This window comes from Theropithecus gelada, chromosome 4 (genome assembly GCF_003255815.1).
Source record: "Theropithecus gelada isolate Dixy chromosome 4, Tgel_1.0, whole genome shotgun sequence".
NCBI classification, from domain to species: domain Eukaryota; kingdom Metazoa; phylum Chordata; class Mammalia; order Primates; family Cercopithecidae; genus Theropithecus; species Theropithecus gelada.
This window is the reverse complement of record NC_037671.1, coordinates 72,589,013-72,609,446: the sequence shown is the minus strand read 5'-3', so window position 1 is coordinate 72,609,446 and position 20,434 is coordinate 72,589,013. Positions and strand designations below refer to the sequence as shown.

At 40.3% G+C, this 20,434-nt stretch overlaps 1 protein-coding gene across 2 annotated transcripts in view; it reads left to right on the top strand.

Moving 5' to 3' along the window:
- Positions 1-1,409: 1,409 nt before the first annotated feature.
- The window catches only part of SLC17A5 (solute carrier family 17 member 5), a 61,030-nt gene continuing 42,005 nt past the window's right edge, over positions 1,410-20,434 (top strand). The window contains exons 1-6 of one of the 2 annotated variants that reach the window (XM_025384061.1): positions 1,410-1,765; positions 10,482-10,678; positions 12,820-13,053; positions 16,242-16,329; positions 18,049-18,135; positions 19,242-19,360. In XM_025384061.1, coding sequence (XP_025239846.1) covers positions 1,672-1,765; positions 10,482-10,678; positions 12,820-13,053; positions 16,242-16,329; positions 18,049-18,135; positions 19,242-19,360 — 819 coding nt within the window. In that variant the 5' untranslated portion in view covers positions 1,410-1,671. Of the gene's footprint in view, positions 1,766-7,822; positions 7,929-10,481; positions 10,679-12,819; positions 13,054-16,241; positions 16,330-18,048; positions 18,136-19,241; positions 19,361-20,434 lie in introns of those variants that run through there. The other variant, XM_025384062.1, reaches the window with a different exon arrangement.

Sequence of the window (20,434 nt, the reverse complement as noted above, 5' to 3'; positions counted from 1 at the left end):
CTGGAGAAGTCTCCCTTGCTTAGGGAAGAGAAGTGGGGAAGTCGGATTTTTTATTCTAGACAGGCCTTCAATTGATTGAATGAAGCCCACCCAGATTATGGAAGGGAGCCATCTTTACCCAAAGTTCAGTGATTTTAGTGTTAACCTCATCTAAAGACATCCAGGAAGTTAACACATAAAATTAACCATCACACCAGATCTGCCGAATCTGAATCTACATTTTAAAAGGATTTGCCAGGTGACTCTGCATAATCAAGTTTGAAAATGGCACTTTTCTACAACCCTTAGAGAGTAAAAATCTACATGGTAATTCAGTAACTCAGAAACAAGGCTTGATTTGCTGCTTTAACTTGAGAACTTTCCTAGCATTTACCGATCTGGAACGCCTACAGAAATCCTCGCCCTCCCTTCTAGGTAAAGGACCCTTCCCTTTGTTCCCACGTGGACCTCACTAAGCTTCTAACCTGGTTTACTGAATTAGTGGCTTGCGGGTCTTCCCTGTCTACACCAAACTCTCCAAGAGTATCTACATCTTATTTTCTACCTCCACAGAGATAGCCTTTATTAGCGGCTCCAGATCTGCCCTGCCAAGGCAAGCTGGGTTTTCTTAGTTTCACTTTCTCAGAGTCCGCAAATGCTAGCACAATCCAAATTCTATCGTGGAGATATAATATGCACACATACATCAGAGGATTCCATAGGTCGAACCATATGAAACTACCTATGTTGATTATTTTTACCTATAAAACCAGCAATATCATAGGACACAACAAATTTCCATTGCTGTTTTCCCACCTCAAAGCTATTTTAGAGCCGGGAGCTGTGGCTCACTCCTGTAATCCCCGCACTTTGGGAGGCCGAGGATGATTGCTTGAGCCCAGGAGTTCGAAACCAAGCCTGGGCAATACAAGGAGACCTCGCCTCTACAAAAATAAAAACAAAATTAGCCATACGTGGTGGCATGCGCCTGTAGTCCCAGCTACTTGAGGGCGCTGAAGAGAATCGCTTGAGTCCAGGAGTTCGAGGTTGCGGTGAGCTGTGATTGCGCCACTGCATTCCAGCTTGGGCAACAGAGCAAGACCCTGTCTGTGGGGGGAAAAAAACTATTTTAGGGACAATATGCCGTCACAGTCACGGGGTAGATCGTACAAAGGTTGCTAACAGTATGGCAACTGAGTGCTAACAACTGAATGTCAAATTATGAAATGCACACCGCCCACTTCCCTAGTTCGGGCGAAGCCCTCCCCATAATTACGTGCAATTCTAGTCCCCACTGCCCGCCCGCAAGCTCCCACTCATCCTCCCTGCGGGAAAGGCGGTCCCTGCACTTTACAAGGGGGTGCAGGAGCGGGAGACTGTCGTCTGAACACCGGCTCCCCGGCAAGCGTAGACCGGCGGGACGAGCTCACTGCGCCAATCCTGCCAGAACTCCCGGAACTCCGCTTCCCTAGTCCAACCCACGCCACAGTTGCCCACACCTAAGATGGCGGCGGGGGCGGAGTCGGCGCGGCCACTTCTGGGCGGGACCGCGGGGGACAAGACGTGGCCACAGGGCGGTGCCAACGTCCCCGCCCCGCCCGGTCCGGCCAGCTTGGCCCGGGGGCTTCGGGCTGTCGGGCCGGCGCGCCCTTCTCTGCCAGGTGGCGAGGACACCTGCTCCACGTAGGCGTCATGAGGTCCCCAGTTCGAGACCTGGCCCGGAACGATGGCGAGGAGAGTACGGACCGCACGCCTCTTCTGCCCGGCACCCCACGGGCCGAAGCCGGTAAGCGGCGGGGTCGTCCAGGGGCTTCGGGTGGGCGGCGGTCCTGGGGGTGGCGGTCTCTGGGCGGTCATGGCCCTGGTACCCGCACCTTGCGCTGGCGGGACCAGAGCTGCTCAGGCGCGAGGGGACATTAGGAGGGGAGCCAGTTCAGAGTCCCGCTCAGTTCCGCCTGCCTCAGTGCGCAGAAGCCCCTCGGGGACCCCAGGGGCCGCGACCGTGATCGCGGACCCGTCCCGGGGCCTTGGCGGGTGCAGCCCCACGGGGCGGGGGCGGGGAGCGGCTGCGCAGCAGGCGCTGAGCTGATAGTTATTTTGGGTAGTGCTGAGCAAGGGACCCAGTGGAAGAACGAACTGGGAGAGAACCATCAAATGAATGGGCTAAGGTCCGGGCGGAGGACCCCGGTGTAAGAGCAAACTGGAGGAGAAACCTGCAGATCAGTAGGCAGAGGGCTGTCCTTCCCTGTCACCGCTAGGTTTCCGCCACTGCGTATCCGCCAGCATGTGACCTGGTAGCTTTTTAGGCGGGGAGGGAGACAAAAAAGGACTGGAGTTAACGTTTGTGAGTATGCAGAGGGCAATTATTGCATAACCCAGCGACTATTTGACGTTGTACAGTAAGAGACTAAAAACATCGAAAACATTTTTTTAAGTTAGGAAACAGTTCAGTTATCCTCAGGATACCTACAGAGTTCTAAGGTAATTTGCCAGAGGTCTTGGAACAAATCGAAAAGCAGGTACTTCATAAAGCATCTTCCCTGAATTTGAGAAAATTAAAATATTTTGCTATTTGACACTTTTGTAATATAGTTTATTTAAAAGTAAGGAAAACTAAAGAACAAATCAGTTTGAATGCATTCTATAGTTTCAAAGATCTGTGTGTAAGAAAGAGTTGCATTGGAAATTTGACTTTGGCTGACCCAGAATTGTATAGTTTTCTATACTTTTATTTGTTTTTAATGTTACCAGATGGTGGCAGTAGAGGTGGCAACATTATAGCTCCATCTGGCAGCTGGGAGCTTATTTTAGTCAACACAAACTGTAAATACCATACCATAGTTAAGTTTTACCTGGCAGTCGGACTTAGTTCCATAAACTGATCATTTTCTGCGGCTTGTAGAGTTCAAATTGTATGATATTCCTCATAAAATAATATAGAAATACAGAAATAAAAGTTATAATAAAGATATTTCCCAGAGACTATGACATTGTTACAATTGAAAAATAGGTATATGTATAATCAAAATTTAGCACAAATGTTAAACATTATTCTCAGGAAAATGCAGATTAAAACCACAACGAGGCACTGTACACCCACTAGAATAGCTAAAATCCAAAAGGCTGAGAATACCAAATGTTGGCAGAGATGTGGATAGAAAAGTTATACGTCTCAATTAAGATTGAGATGGACAAATGTATAAATTTATCATGTAAATTATACTTCAATAAAGTTGATTTTTAAAAAGTAGCTCATAGCATCACTTTTAAAAACAATCGCTGCTTGATTCATGGGGTTGAGTATATGCATCTTATGGTACTGGCCCTGTCCTTCCTGGCTTGAGGTGGCTACCTTTGTTATAACCATTTTCTTTTTTATTTTCCCTCTTTACATACCCACTGGAGAGCAAGTGAAGTGGAAATAGTAGTAACATACTGTTTTTGCTGTTTAGAGTATGATAAGAGTTTTATAGAGGAGTAGCATATATGGCAATTAAGAGAAGTATATAATGAGCCCCCATGTAACCAGCACCCAGATTAAACAGTTATCAATTCATGGCCAGTCTTGCCGTATGCTCATACATACTGTGTATTTTGAAGCAAATCCCAGATACCATGTCATTTCATATGTAAATATTTCAATTGTTTACCTCTAAAAGATAAGGACTCTTTTTAACATAATTACAGTACCATTATCACAGCAAATAAAAATAGTAGTTACGTACTTTGGGAGGCCCAGGCGGGCAGATCACCTGAGGTCAGGAGATCGAGACCATCCTGGCTAACATGGTGAAACCCCATCTCTACTAAAAATACAAAAAATTAGCCGGGCGAGGTGGCCAGCGCCTGTAGTCCCAGCTACTCGGGAGGCTGAGGCAGGAGAATGGTGTGAACCCGGGAGGCGGAGCTTGCAGTGAGCTGAGATCACGCCACTGTACTCCAGCCTAGGGGAAAACAGTGAGACTTTGTCTCAAAAAATAATAATAAAATAGCAATAATAATAATACTTACGAAATAGTGTTCATATTTCCTCAATTATGTCCTGATTTTTTTTTTTTTTTTGAGACGGAGTCTCGCTCTGTCGCCCAGGCTGGCGTGCAGTGGTGTGATCTCGGGCAACCTCCGTCTCCTGGTTCAAGTGATTCTCCTGCCTCAACCTCCCGAGTAGCTGGGATTACAGGCCCACGCCACCACACTCTGCTATTTTTTGTATTTTTAGTAGAGACGGAGCTTCACCATGTTGGCAAGGCTGGTCTCTAACTCCTGACCTCAGGTAATCCACCCACCTTGGCCTCCCAAAGTGCTGGGATTACAGGCATGAGTCACCGGGCCCGGCCTATGTCCTAATTTTTTATAGTGTGTTCAAATCAGGATCTCAGTAATGTCCATACCTTCCAAATGATTGAAATGTTTTTTGTCTCTTTTAATCTGTTCCCCATCCCCTCCTTTTTTTTCCTTGCAATTTTATGGCCCTATGTTGTCCTTTAACATCTTCTGCCCTCCTGGTTTACTGTAAATTGGTAATTAGTAGATCTGAAGGTTTGATAGGATTATGAGTCTGTCTGTCTGAATTACTGTCATGAGTATTCCATAAGTAGAATGTGAAGTATAGAAAGCAAAATTGTGTCAGCATGCTAATTCTCCCATACACTGCTCTAGACACTGGAGATACAAAGAAGTAAACAAAACAGAACAAAAGCTCCTGCCCTTATAGACTTTTATGTTCTAGTGGTAGCCCTCTGCATTTTGCTTTCTTCTTGGGTTACAATCAAAGTCCAACACTTTATTTTCTTTTCTTTTTTTTCAGGATCTCGCTCTGTTTTCCAGGCTGGAATGCAGTGGCACAAACAGGGCTTACTGCAGCCTCAACCTCCCAGGCTCAAGTGACCCTCCTACCTAAGCCTCCTGAAGAGCTGGGACTACAGGCATGTGCCACCATGCCTGGCTAATTTTTTTCTATCTTTTTGTAGAAACAAGGTCTCAGTTGCCCAGGCTGGTCTCAAACTCCTGGGCTCAAGCGATCCTCCTGCCCAGCCCAACACTTTGTTTTCTTGCCAAGACTCTCAATTCCCTTTCCCCCTGCTTTGTCATCACATCCATCTCAGTGCCAGCTATCTGTTTTCTTAGTGCCTACTCCTGAGCACAGGCATGCAGTGCTTATGAAGCTACACGCTAGGGCAGATTGTTCTCACCAATTCTGTCTGGGTATCTGCTCAGCATTCCTGTGTTTCACTGAGACCCTCATGACCCCACCCTCTTCAACAACTTCTTTCTTTTCCCAGATCCTAATTTCTCACAAATGAGAACTAACCTCAATTCCTAACAAATAACCTCAATTCCTAATTTCCAGGAAAAAAAAAAAACATAATAATTCACAGTTACTCTGTGCCAAGCACTCTTCTAAGTATTTTATGTTACTAACTCAGTGAATCCTTATAATAACCCTAATACAGGCAAAATACTTGGACTAGTGCCAAGCATATAGAAAGTGCTTAGTAATATTTGTTTTTTGAGACAGTCTTATTCTGTTGCCCAGGCTGAAGTGCAGTGGCACAATCACAGCTCACTGCAGCCTCAACTTCCCAGACTCAAGCCATCCTCCCACCTCAGCCTCCCAAATAGCTGGGATTACAGGTGACAACACCACAACCAGCTAATTTGTAAATTTTTTTGTAGAGGTGGGGTTTCACCATGTTGCCCAGGCTACTCTTGAACTGCTGGGCTCAAGCAATCCTCCCGCATCTCAGCTTCCCAAAGGGCTGGGATTACGAGTGTGAGCAACCATGCCCAGCTTGCTTAATAAATATTATCTATTATTGGTCAGGTATGGTGGCTCACGCCTGTAATCCCAGCGCTTTGGTACACCAAGGTGGGCGGATTGCCTGACGTTGGGAGTTTGAGACCAGCCTGGCTAACATGGTGAAACCCCATCTCTACTAAAAATACAAAAATTAGGTGGGCATGGTGGTACACGCCTATAGTCCCAGCTACTCAGGAGGCTGAGGCAGGAGAATTGCTTGAACCTGGGAGATGGAGGTTTCAGTGAGCCAAGATCGTGCCACTGCACTCCAGCCTGGGAGACAAAGAAAGACTGCGTCTCAAAAAAGAAAAAAAAAATTATGTATTATTTTATGTTATTAAACTTAATACCCACTATCCCACTCAATAGCGTTAGTTCTTAGAGTTACTACAGTACATAATCTAGATACTGCAGATCATTTAGAATGTTCTGCTCTCCGTATGTTTATCTGTCTCATTTCCATACCTCTGTACATGCTGGTGCCTTTGCTTGGATTGTTCCACCTGTCCCTACTGGTGACTTCCTGCTCCTTGAAGAAAACTTCTCCAAGAGGCCTTCTCTGTCTCCACTGTCCCCTCCTGCAGATTAGTGTGCCTCTTTTGTTCCTTGTTATATAAATGTACATAGTACTTAGTCTTATTGGCATAACTTTCTCCAGATAAAAAGGAGGAAGAAATCCTTTTTACTAAGTGCCTGCTATAATGTTGTGCAGTATTTCATTTAATCCCCATGCAGCCCAGTGAGTAGATGGTAGTCTCCTCATTTTATAGCTGAGAAACCTGAGGATGAAAACTGTTAAGTAATTTCTACAAAAGCACATAGCCAGTGAAAATCAGAAACAGAGATTCATTCCCAGGTCCCACTCTAAATTAGCCTGTGTACTTTCAGTTACGCCCACACACATTCCTAAGTTTAAAACATATTTTAGAAGCTGATGTTTGTTTCAATGGGTGCCACGTTCCTTATGCAAGCACGATTTTGCTTTGAACTTGATGCTCAATGGGTGTTCTCTCTCGGTCATGCAAGCATACTTTTGTTGGATCAGTTTCAAAGATTATTCACATTAACAGGCATGTTTTTCTTTACTGCTATAACTTCTTGAAATAAAAATTTTCTGATTGAATTTATTTGTAATCAGCAACCATTTTATTAGCTAGTAATTGTTTATTTTTATTATTTCTTAGAATCTCATAGTAATATATTATGTGACACCTAAGTTGACCTTTTATTTTCCTTTTTTTTTTTTTTTGAGACGAAGTCTTGCTCTTGTCCCCAGGCTGTAGTGCAATGGCATGATCCCGGCTCACTGCAACCTCCGCCTCCCAGGTTCAAGCGATTCTCCTGCCTCAGTCTCCCGAGTAGCTGGGATTACAGGCACCTGCTACCATGCCCGGCTAATTTTTGTATTTTTAGTAGAGATGGGGTTTCACCACGTTGGCCAGGCTGGTCTACGAACTCCTGACCTCAGGTGATCCACCCACCTCGGCCTCCCAAAGTGCTGGGATTACAGGTGTGAGCCACCGTGCCTCGCCGCTTTTTATTTTCTAGTTATTGACTATGCACCCAAAAGTTAAAGTTGCCTGATCTATAACTTGTAGGTCAGATATCCAAGTAATACCACTTGTAATTTGAAATCATTTTACTTACATTTCTTTCACTTCACAACCTTCTAGCCCCTTGTAATTCACATGATAAGGTATATCATAGTCCAAATAAAGTATCACTTAGGGAAAACTAATAACATACAGTAAAATAAGATAACTGCAAATAAGGATAGAATGGAGTAATAACATTACAAATTAGAATAGCATAAAATACAGTTTTTTAGAGTAAGACAATTTCATCCTTCCCCTTCACTTACTCCCACATCTAACATTTGGGCAAGGCCTGTTAATTCTGCCTTTAAACATCTCAAATCTGCCCATTTTTCTTCACTGCTGCTTTCACTCTAGTTTAAGCCACCTTCATCTCTTACCTGGAAAGCTACAGTAGTCCCTTAAGTCATCTCCCTGACTCTATATTCCTCACACCCATTCACACTTCTCCTCTCTGTAGTCTCTATGCCGGGACCAGATGAACTCTTTAAACCATCAACCGGATAAGCTCTTTAAACCATAAATCACATCTCGTCACTCCTTTGCTGAAATAGGTAATGATCTTTTTAAATACTGCATTGACAAAACAGACATAGTATATAAATCTGGATTTTTCTTGCTCCAAATTGCTCAAAGTAACACATTTTAATGCACGAATTTAGCGAGATTTTGAGTCTCCCATCTAGACCTTTAGGTAATATCACCTGACACAGAGCAATGATAAAGAAAATGTGTTCTGCTGGGCATAGTGGCTCACGTCTATAATCCCAGTGCTTTGGGAGGCTGAGATGGGAGGATTGCTCAAGACCAGAAGTTCAAAACCAGCCTGGGCAAAATAGTGAGACCCTGACTCTACAAGTAAAAATTTAAAAATTAGATGTGCTGACACATGCCTTTAGTCCCAGCTACTCAAGTGGCTGAGGTGAGAGGATCACCTGAGCCCAGGGGTTCGAGGGTACAGAAAGATATGATCACCCACTGTACTCCAGCTTGGGCAACAGAGCAAGACCCTGTCTCTAAAAAAAAAAAAAAAAAAAAAGGAAAAAAAAATATTTTTTTTTTTCCACAAAACATGCCTCACAATATCCAAATGTCATTAACTGGACAACTGCCCATTTGGTTGGAGCAGAAAGCAAATTCGCCTACATTCTAGTGATAGAAACAATGTGATTAGAACTTTAGAAATTCAGTTCTTACAGATCTGGATCTAACTATAATAGTGGTACCATAAATTTCATAGCTGTACCCCTGAAGAAAGGATTTAAGAATGCCAAATGAAAAGTTTTCTGTTAAAAGAAGTAAATCTTACACAGGGGAAAAAAATAATAACAGTTGTTAAATATAGGAGGGCATACAAAAAAGTGAGTAGGATCATAATATATTAATATAAACCTAAGTATAGTTGTGCACATTCATTAATGTTTCAGTCTAAATCAGTTCATCTGAGCCAGTATCAAGACTTTCATATTCTGTAAAATATATTCTCTCCTTTGATGCTAGGTTAATGAAAATACCAGGATTCTTAAGTAGGGGGAAAACGTACACACATTTGCATGATGTTGATGTGTCATTACCAAATAAAAGCACACATATTTTCATTTCATTTTAATTGTAATATGTCATTGCTTAATGAAATACACATTTATACCTTTAAAGAGATATTTATCAGCCACTCAGAGTTTACTAAATTTAAAGATGTTCAGACTCTGGATTAGCTAATTTCTCTTTGTTACTAAGAGGTTGCTTATCCTTAGTCGGCATCCTGAATCCCATCCCTCGCCAATTCTGAAACTCAGTAAAAGAAGAAAAAAGAGAAGCTATGCATAAGCCCACAGTTAGAGTGAAAAATAGGTCAAACTCCTCCTCTCACATGATCCTTTTATTGGTTCCTCCAACCTACTTTGCATTCCTGAGTCTCTGTCTCTGTCGCCCAGGGTGGACTGCAGTAGCGCGATCTCCGCTCACTGCAAGCTCCGCCTCCCGGGTTCACGCCATTCTCCTGCCTCAGCCTCCTGAGTAGCTGGGACTACAGGCGCCCGCGACCGCGCCCGGCTCATTTTTTGTATTTTTAGTAGAGAAAATTTTTAGTAGAGTTTCACCGTGTTAGCCAGGATGGTCTCGATCTCCTGACCTTGTGATCCACCCACCTCGGCCTCCCAAAGTGCTGGGATTACAGGCATAAGCCACTCACTGCCCCCGGCCTCCTTTTTTTTTTTTTAATCATCGTGGTACATTGACTTATTTCCCTTTTTACTGTGAGCCCTTTAAGCTTGATAAATACTGAGCAACTGTCACAGATGCTGCAACTGTCATAGGTTCTGCAAGTTTGCTTCTAGATTCTTAAATGCATTTAGTTTATGATGGCTTTAAGTATTAATCATGGCTTCTGATTCAAACCCAGCCTTTGAGGATACTCTTCGAGGTAAGAAATTTATCAACAGAAATTTCATGCCCTACCCTTGGCGTTAATTTTTTTTTGCTATGCTACACTTAACAATGAGATGGCTACTAACTCATAGTCAGTAATATATCATGTCGTTGTAAGTACTCAAGTACTTTTTGACCATGTTTCAGATAGTTTTTCAGGAATAGTAACGCCATTAAACCTCCTTACCTGCTTTTCTCATGCCGTATATTTTTGCCAGCTGACAACGAATAGGGGTTCAGTTTGAATCTGGAATAGATCTTTTTCTCAGCAAAGGTGATAAAACTAGTACCTCCATGTTTTAATGAACTTTCTTATAGTTCAGGCTCTCATGTGTGAAATTTTTACCAAAACTACAGATACGAGGAACAGCTAATCTTTGATAAATGTTTCTTGGATTTGCTTAATCTAAGAATATTCTTTAAAATTTTTTCTTAATTATTTTTGTACTTTTCAGAAGCAACCTTTTTCATTATTTAGACAATATCGTGTAATTAACTCTTTTAATTAAAGCAGCCGGGTGTGGTGGCCAATGCCTATAATCACAGCACTTTAGGAGGCTGAGGTAGGTGGATGGCTTGAGTCCAGGAGTTCAAGACCAGCCTGAACAACGTGGCAAAACCCTGTCTCTAAAAATAAAAATTTAAAAATAAATAAAAATTTTCCCCAATCTTTATTTCAGCTCCAGTGTGCTGCTCTGCTCGTTACAACTTAGCAATTTTGGCCTTTTTTGGTTTCTTCATTGTGTATGCATTACGTGTGAATCTGAGTGTTGCATTAGTGGATATGGTAGATTCAAATACAACTTTAGAAGATAATAGAACTTCCAAGGCGTGTCCAGAGCATTCTGCTCCCATAAAAGTTCATCATAATCAAACGGTAGGTGCTATTTTTTAAGGAAACAATTTTAATTATTCTAAAATACTTGCAAGTAAACATATTAAAAGGTCTTTTTTCATCCTACAGAAACCACACTTTGTTTATGTATAGTCTGAATTACTTTCTTTTTGTGTTTTCCCAGGAACTGATTGGGCAATAACTTGTAACTATAGCTACTACTGCTATGCCATAATACACCTTGATCTGTTTGAGAAGTAGTTCTTCCATTCCCTCTGTAAACATACCATGCTTGAAGAAAATTTGGAAAATCCTGTTTTATATAACAGAAAATTAAACTGTTTTAAATTTTCTAAATAGCTTTTATAGGAATATTATTTATAACCCTATATCACTTATAGGGTTACAGCTACAAGAGAGTTTAGGTAATCTCAGTTGCAAGATGAAAAATAAGAACTGGCCAGTTTCTTAGGACATTCTCTTCTGAATGTACACATGCCTAACCTAAGCTACATAAGTCATTTTGCCTGCCTTATGTTATAGTGGAATTGATCAATGTGTGTTCATCATTTGTTTATAATTAAGTTATATACACTTCATTTTATGTTGCTTATCACACAAGGAGATAGTACAGAAAGAAAAGCTAGTATTCTTTTTAGAAGCACATTTTCAGGCTGGGCACAGTGGCTCATGCCTGTAATCCCAGCACTTTGGGAGGCTGAGGCGGGTGGATCACCTGAGGTCAGGAGTTCAAGACCAGCCTGGCCAACATGGTGAAACCTTATCTCTACTAAAAATACAAAAATTAGCTGGGCGTGGTAGCACACACCTATAATCCCAGCTACTCAGGAGGCTGAGGCAGGAGAATTGCTTGAACCTGGGAGGTGGAGTTTGCAGTGAGCCAAGATCACGCCATTCCACTCCAGCCTGGGCAACAAGAGCAAGACTCCGTCTCAAAAAAAAAAAAAAAAAAACATATATTTTCACCCATTTTCAGTGCTCACAAAGGTGCTAATTCATACTTAGGTGAATCTCCTCTATCATTTACAAGCAGAGCATTCAAGCAGGAAAGAGGATGTCTCTCTAAACAAAATAAATCTCTCCAAAAATCTTTCTATATAACTTTAATAATGTTGCTGAGTAACATTTGGGTACACATCACTCACTTTCTCCACTCCAACCTGTGACCTTCAGGGACAACACTGCTGGACTGTACATGAAATCCTAGAATTCCACAGATAAACATCTAATTGGTACCCTAAATAAGGGGAAGTATGAGTTTGCTTTGTGTCTTTTTCTTTGCAAAGTGCTTTTGTTGACCCTGCTACTTATCTTCATCTGCCTTGTATCAACAGCAGAAAGAAATCCTGGAATGGTTCTTGACATGTTGGCTTGGTTATACAGCTACACTGCATTAAAGATGTCAGATACTCATATCAGTCACTAAATCTTCATTAGTACCTTACTATGTGCTGCTACTAATGAAAACACAGGTTCTACTCACATGAAGTTTGTGGCTTGATTTAAATTCTTGCCCTTTGGTATAGTTCCATATGCTTGTTTAAGTGCTTGGTCTGAAATGGGGAGATATTATTAATATCTATATGTATGCATGTTAATAGCCAGCATTAACTGTGCATCAAGCCTTATTTTATGTGCCTATTTCATTTCCTCTTCCCAGATCACACATTCGGTAAGTAGTAGAGCTAAGATGAAAACCAAGCCTGGTTCCCAAAGCCTAGCTCAGCCTCTACAGTTTTCTGTTTAATAGCTTTCTGGATTAAGCCTGTGACTCTTTTTTTGGAAGGGGGAGGCAGGGCCGGGGGGGACGGCAGCCTCCCAAGCCATAGTAGGCTCAGAGACACCAAAGCCTTTTTTGTGATTCTTTTGTGAGCCTTCTTGGTCATGGTTATTACAAAGCTATCTGCGGCTCATCCTGCAGTCTAGTTTTATAAAATTGCAAGCCTTCTTGAAGTTTACAACTGTCAGTTCTTTTTCATTCACTTCTAAATACTGTATGTCTATATTGTTATGACTCACCCACCTACTAGAAAGTTTGCATGTTCTTCAGTCCAAAATAGTGGTTCAAAATCTCATTTATATGTACTTGCATACCAGTAAGAGAAAAGAGCTGTTGCATGAAGGTCTTAAAGGATTGTTTTATTCTCTTCTGATTTTTGTAGGGTAAGAAGTACCAATGGGATGCAGAAACTCAAGGATGGATTCTCGGTTCCTTTTTTTATGGCTACATCATCACACAGATTCCTGGAGGATATGTTGCCAGCAAAATAGGGGGGAAACTGCTGCTAGGATTTGGGATCCTTGGCACTGCTGTCCTCACCCTGTTCACTCCTATTGCTGCAGATTTAGGAGTTGGACCACTCATTGTACTCAGAGCACTAGAAGGACTAGGAGAGGTAATTTCCTTTTCTCTCTGGTTTTACTTCTTACCCTGTGTCTCCTTCTCTTCTTCTTAAAGATATCATTCTTTGGTATGAATATGAACCAAAAAATAACATTGGATGATAACAGGGGTTTATTTTTTAGAGAAAGGACTAACTAGAAAATTACCTGAATAGATTTTGTTTGTGGTAAATGAGGTATCTAGTAGGAGCACCCCAAAATTGGAAACTTTACTCAAAAACCAGAGAAAACGTTTTTCCAGAAGAGACTTCATAGCTCATACTTTAGGAGAGAAGAAAATAAACCACTAATAAATGGTTAAGATAGGCCGGGCGTGGTGGCTCATGCCTGTAGGCCGAGGTGGGCAGATCACTTGAGGTCAGGAGTTTGAGACCAGCCTGGCCAACATGGTGAAACCCTGTCTCTACTAAAAATAAAAAAATTAGCCAGGCATGGCGGTGCACACCTGTAATCGCAGCTACTCGGGAGGATGAAGTGGGAGAATCACTTGAACCTGGGAGGCAGAGGTTGCAGTGAGCCACGATTGCTCCACTGCACTCCAGCCTGGATGACAGCAAGTCTCCATCTCAAAAGAAAAAAAATGGTTAAGATTGGCGATCATTACCTCTTATACTCTTGCCACAGTTTAACTCTGTTGTATCATTGATGCCCAGGTCTGAAGCACATTTTACACAATAGACTGTTGAGTTGCATTGAATTTCTTTTTTATCACTTATTCTTTTATTTTTTCTGGTCTTGTAACTTAGAGACAAATATTTTATTATTTTATATAACTATCTCAATTTAGTTCTATGATTCTGCTGTTTTTAGAAGTATTATTAATTTTTGCCTCTTTTATTTCCCTCCTCTTAATAGTTTTATCATTTTTTAAAATTTTGATTCTTGTCTTTCTTTTCTGTCCCACTTTTCTTTTGTATTACATCATGTGTACCCCCATACTGAATAATTTTCACTTTTCCTTTATAACTTTGAACTTCTACCTCTGAAACCCAGGGAAAGGTGTATTTTGATCTCTTGCATTTCTTTAATTCAAGCAAGATAATGGCCACTGGGCTTGGTGTAGAGCATAAAGATTATTTTAAGTAGCAGCGTATCATGCTGTTGGAATAAACACTGGACCAGAGTTTGAATAATAGCTCTATTGTATCTAACAGTGAAACCTTAGGTAAGCTCTAATCTCGAGACCTCAGTTCCATCATTTTTTAAACTGGGACTAAAATACCTTCCCTGTTTTCAGTCACAGGATAGATATAAAATTCATATGGTGATAAGGATTGCTAGAATACTTTGGAAATTGCCAGGTACTATTTAAAGATGTTTCATTCATCTGAATGTTTTTATTTTGTTCGTATCAATAGAGATCTATTAAAGTAAACCCTTCCTGATCACAAAATTAAAATTACTCCTCTATTACCAGGTTCCTATTCTTCTTGACAAAGTAAAATATACTTAAATCTAGCATATTTTCTCTGATCCTAGTATTGAATCTCCTTGCTGAATGTATTCCCATATTTTACTTCCAGTTTATACCACTAATTTAACATTACGGCATATTGATCATATTACTACTGTTATCTCAGGTAACATTTTATTTCCTTTTTTTTCTAGTTTTTGAGACGGAGTCTCGCTCTGTCGCCCAGGCTGGAGTGCAATGGCACGATCTCGGCTCACTGCAACCTCCGCCTCCCGAGTTCAAACAATTTTCCTTCCTCAGCCTCCCAAGTAGATGGGATTACAGGCACGTACCATCACGCCTGGCTAATTTTTGTATTTTTAGTAGAGACAGGGTTTCACCATATTGGCCAGGCTGGTCTCGAACTTCTGACATCAAGTGATCTGCCCGCCTCAGCCTCCCAGAGTGCTGGGATTACAGGCGTGAGCCACCATGTCCGGCCAACAACTAAATAGAATTTAAGTTGTGTTTATACTCAGGTTCTCTCATCCTTCTTCATCCCTCCAGTATGTATCACAGATGCATTTCCTCATTCATAAAGGATACTTAGATTACTATCTTTCTTTCCTACCATCTGATTCACCATAAATATACCTACATTGTCCCTAGGTTTTATAATAAAGTTTTCTACGACGTAATCTCCGTGGGCATTTCCAAACATCTTAAGTTTTCTTGTATAATGACTCATCCTGTGGATGCTCCATGAGGTAGATTCTTACTGATTTGCAATGTACCTAAGTCATCTTTGCCTTCCATTGGTATTACGTTTTTTAATTCCTTTTTTTGTTTGTTTGTTTTTGGTTTTGAAAGAGTCAGCAGAAAGTATAAAGTATTAAAACATTTATTCTTCTCTCCACTAATAATAGCACTAGCTACCATTTATCTTTACAACAATTATGCAACTGCCTTGGAGTTCAAGGAGGTTAGCTAATCTTTCTGAAGTGGCACAGAGAGTGTCCAAGGAGAGCTGTTCTCTCTCACTCTCCTGTGGTATCTCCTCATTTAACCAGTCTCTATGAAACTGCCTCTTTCCACATCTCATTAGCTCTCCATGTCAGTAATTGGCATCTACTAGGCTCATTATCGCCGGAAAAAAAAGAAAAAAGGCTGTAAACATGCTGATTGAATTCATCCTTTTTTTAATAGGACTGTTTTTCCAGTTGGTTGTCAACTTGAATTTTTTTTCAGTATCCCAAAGTATTAGCTCAGTATTTTTTAAAGTTACAACTTAGTAATGTTCCCTTTCATTCAGGTGATTAATAAAGTGAATGAATAAAATTAACCTTGAGCGTGATCCCTTTATGTCCTCACTCAGTACAACTATTTTAGATTTATTGTAAACCTTATCTTGTCATCTTCAAACCAGTTCCAAAATCCATGAATCTTTGGGGAGTTTTACTTTTATTTTATTTTTTTTTTAAAAGAGATGGGGTCTCACTACGTTGCCCAGGCTGATCTCGAACTCCTGGGCTCAAGCAATCCTCCTGCCTTGGCCTCCCAAAGTGCTGGGATTATAGGCATGAGCCACCACACCCAGCCCTCAAATTCTGAAAGTATTTCATTTTAAGGTATTTTCACTTAACACTAAAAATATCTCACTTCATGGAACCTGATTCTGGTTTTATTCTGATCCAGAAAATGCTTTTGTAGCAAAATACTTAACTTACGTTAAAACATTAACAAAACTACCTTACATTTCATCAGAAATATCATGTTCCCTTCTCTCAGGGTGTTACATTTCCAGCCATGCATGCCATGTGGTCTTCTTGGGCTCCCCCTCTTGAAAGAAGCAAGCTTCTTAGCATTTCATATGCAGGTGAGATAACAATTATCAAACTTTGCTGTAACATGTTATGTATATATCAACCTTGGGGAAAAAGTGCCTGCATACCAGAATGATGCAGTGTCGGCTTGGATGCCCCTTTGGGGAGAACATTAAGTTTCAGTAGTACAACTTTATTACCAATTTTTCTCTTTGGCTCAAGAACTTATAGTAATGTGGCTTAATTGACTAATGTCATTTTCCCCATCTGCCATCATCTATTTTAAAGTATGTTGCCTTTTCAGATATTCGTATAAAGATGCTCTTTTTTTTTCTTTTTCTGTTTACTTTTTTGGGGTTTTTAAAATTTATTTTTGCTTGTTTAGAGATGCTTTTTAATAAAAAGGAAAAAATAGGCCAGTAGCTAGAAAATTGAATGTTTTTTTCCTTAAATTGTGATTTCTGTTTTGGTTAACTAATGAATGTATCATGATTCTCAACCCCTCTCTTCATGTGTCTTTTTTCTATGCATCTTTATTTTTCATCATTTTGATCTACAGGTGAGATAAGATGAGTTTTATATATGTGAATTATAATTTTACCAGATTGCATAAGATATTCTAACCTTTCTTTCATTGACTGAATTAAAATTTTTCCACCTGACTGCTTTTTAAATATAGTAGTTGAGAAAAGGCCTCTCTGTGGTACTTTTAAGCTAAAATCTGAAGGATAAGAACAAACCATTCATGCAGGGAGAAGAGCATTTCAGCCAATCAGAACAGCATGTACGAGGGCACTCAGGCAAGAAATAACATAAAGGTTTAAACAAATGGAAAACTACTTTGGGTTGCTAGAACTCAGTGAGTAAGGAGGATAATGGCATAAGATGAGGTTAGACAAAGAGATAAGAGTCGGGTTATATCAGGTCTTATAGACTACAGGAAAGAATGTAGATTGTTTTTTAAGAGGCATGATTCAATTACATTTTAAGAAGATTATTCTTGCAGCTATGTGGAGATTGATATGAGAAATCTGATGATAGGTTCAAGAACAGGTACTATCTAAGGTTCCCCTTTACCTATTGAATAAATCCCAGACTCCTTGCACTAAGGGCAAGATTCTTTACAGTCTTCACTGCTTTATTGCAGCTAGCCTTATATCTCTGGCAGATAGTGCCTAGCTTGGAGTAGGTACTCAGTAACTATTCCACTGTCTAAGTCCAACCTGTTTTTCCAGCTTTATCTTCTTTTTCTTTCCTTTACCCAAATGGAGTTCCCAAGCCTACTACTCTCTGCTTTCCTACTTCCATTCCTTTGCTTGTCCTGTTACACTACCTCTATATCTTTTTTCTAATCTTGTTTCTATGGGACCAAATGTTAGGCTTTTTTTTTTTTTTTTTTTAGACGGGGTCTCACTCCAGGCTGGAGTGCAGTGGCACAGTTGCCGCTCACTGCAGCCTCAACAGCTGAAGTGATCCTCCCACCTCAGCCTCCCAAGTAGCTAAGTAGCTGGTACTACAGGCGTGCGCCACCACCATGCCCAGATAATTTTTGTATTTTTAGTACAGATAGTAGTTTGCCATATTGCCCAGGCTGGTCTCAAACTCCTAGGCTCAGGTGATCCACCGGCATCAGCCTCCCAAAGTGCAGGGATTACCGGCATGAGCCACTGTGCCCAGCCTGTTACCCATCGTCTGTAAGCAGTAGACCTGTCTGTCCTATCTTTGTTTCTCTCTCTCCAAAGTTTATAAAATAGTCTTCTGTGTTGTTTTAGGAGCACAGCTTGGGACAGTAATTTCTCTTCCTCTTTCTGGAATAATTTGCTACTACATGAATTGGACTTATGTCTTCTACTTTTTTGGTAAGTTTAAAACTTTAGCTGCATTATAATGTAACAAATTCAAAATATAATAATAGTAGCCTAATAATGTGTTAAAAATGTATCTTCCAAATTACGGAAACAGAGTTCTAAAACATTTCCTGATAACCTGTTTTTCAAGTTGGTATGGTTTACTTGACCTATTTGAATTATGACCTGATGTTAGTTTTGGAATATTTCTCAGTAGAAATGACTCTTGATCCTGGACTTAAACAGTACATTTGCTATCAAAAAAATCACTGTCTTGGGTATTTTAAGTTTCTTCTCAAGCAAAGTAGGATGTTCTCACTTGGTAGTTTTAATGTTTGTTGTTTTTTTTTTTTTCTTTTTACTTAGTCCCAAGGCATTTTATTTCTCAGTTTCCTTGGCAGCATGATACACATTTTTAATAAATTAGATTTTCACATAGACGTGTCATGCAAGAAATGTATCTGCAATCAAAATTTTAAAATCAGCTAACAAAAACAGACACCTTTGGAAATATGTAGACTGTGGAAATATATCTTCAAAAAGGTTTGTCTGGTAGACCCTGATAGGCAAGTCATGCGGTTAAAAGTTGTTTTCTTCTGGCGGGGCGCAGTGGCTCACACCTGTAATCCCAGCACTTTGGGAGGCCAACGTGGGTGGATCACAAGGTCAAGAGTTCAAGACCAGCCTGGCCAACATGGTGGAACCCCGTCTCTACTCAAAATACAAAAATTAGCCGGGTGTGGTGGCATGTGCCTATAGTCCCAGCTACTCAGGAGGCTGAGACAGTAGAGTTGCTTGAACCCGGCAGGCGGAGATGGCAGTGAGCTGAGATCACGTCACTGCACTACAGCGTGTATGACAGAGCAAAGACTCTATCTCCAAAAAAAAAAAAAAAAGTTGTTTTCTTCAAAATGTATAAGCAATAATACAGTTATAGCAATTATCCCATTAAATTGAATCCAGACTGAAGTCAGTTTTACATTGAATTTATAGTTACATAATTTTTTCAAGACATGTAAAAATTGTTGTTGGTGCATTCTAATTTTGTGTTTTTGTTTCGTTTTGTTTTTTATTTGGCATATTCTAATTTTATCTAACTATTATTTTTCTATTTTAAGGTACTATTGGAATATTTTGGTTTCTTTTGTGGATCTGGTTAGTTAGTGACACACCACAAAAACACAAGAGAATTACCCATTGTGAAAAGGAATACATTCTTTCATCATTAAGAAATCAGGTATGGACTTTGACACATTTTTAAAATAATGTCAGAACCTTTTTTTCTTCAGAATTAAGATATCAATTTTTAAAAATAGATATTCCTATTGTGCATGCTCTAGACAAAGTAGAATAGGCAAATGAAATAAATATCCAAAATATTGTCTGGCGGTGTGCAGTGGCTCACACTTGTAATCCCAGTAATTTGGGGAGGTCTAGGTGGGAGGATCGTTTGAGGTTAGGAGACTAGCCTAGTCAACATAGTGAGACCCTTTCTCTACAAAACATTTAAAACATTTTTAAAATATTTTTAAAATACATAAAATATTGTCTGAAGAATTTCAGTTCTTTCATTTTTTATAGAAAGTATAGTTTTATAAACTATAAAAAATATTTTTAAGTCATTTTCAACCTTTTAGTGTAGTGATTATCACATGAGTCTTAAGTTTGTTTTTCCACTTGATTGGTAGAAAATAAAATATGTTATTCATGAAAGGATTCTCATTCTGACCATTAGTTGTTAGAAAACCAACTAGTGTGTTTATACAGTTGTGAATCACAAATCTGAAAATTTTGAATCCAAAATACTCTGAAATCCAGAAGTTTTTGAGAACCCACATGATGCTCAAAGGAAATGCTCATTGGAGCATTTCAGAGTTCAGATTTTTGGATTTTAAGATTTAGGATGCCTGGCCAGCTGTGATGGCTCACTCCCGTAATCCTAGCACTTTGGGAGGCTGAGGCAGGTGGATCACCTGAGGTCAGGAGTTCAAGACCAACCTGGCCAACCTGACAAAACCCCGTCTCTACTAAAAATACAAAAATTAGCTGGGCATGGTGGCACACACCTGTAGTCCCAGCTACTCAGGAGGCTGAGACAGGAGAATTCCTTGAACACAGGAGGCAGAGGTTGCAGTGAGCTGACATCTGGCCACTGCACTCCAGCCTAGGTGACAGACCGAGACTCCGTCTCAAAAAGAAAAACAAGATTTAGGATGCTTAACTGGGAAGGTATGTGATACAAATATTCTAAAATCCAAAATCCAAAACACTTCTGGTTCCAAGCATTTCAGACAAGGGATGTTGGACCCGT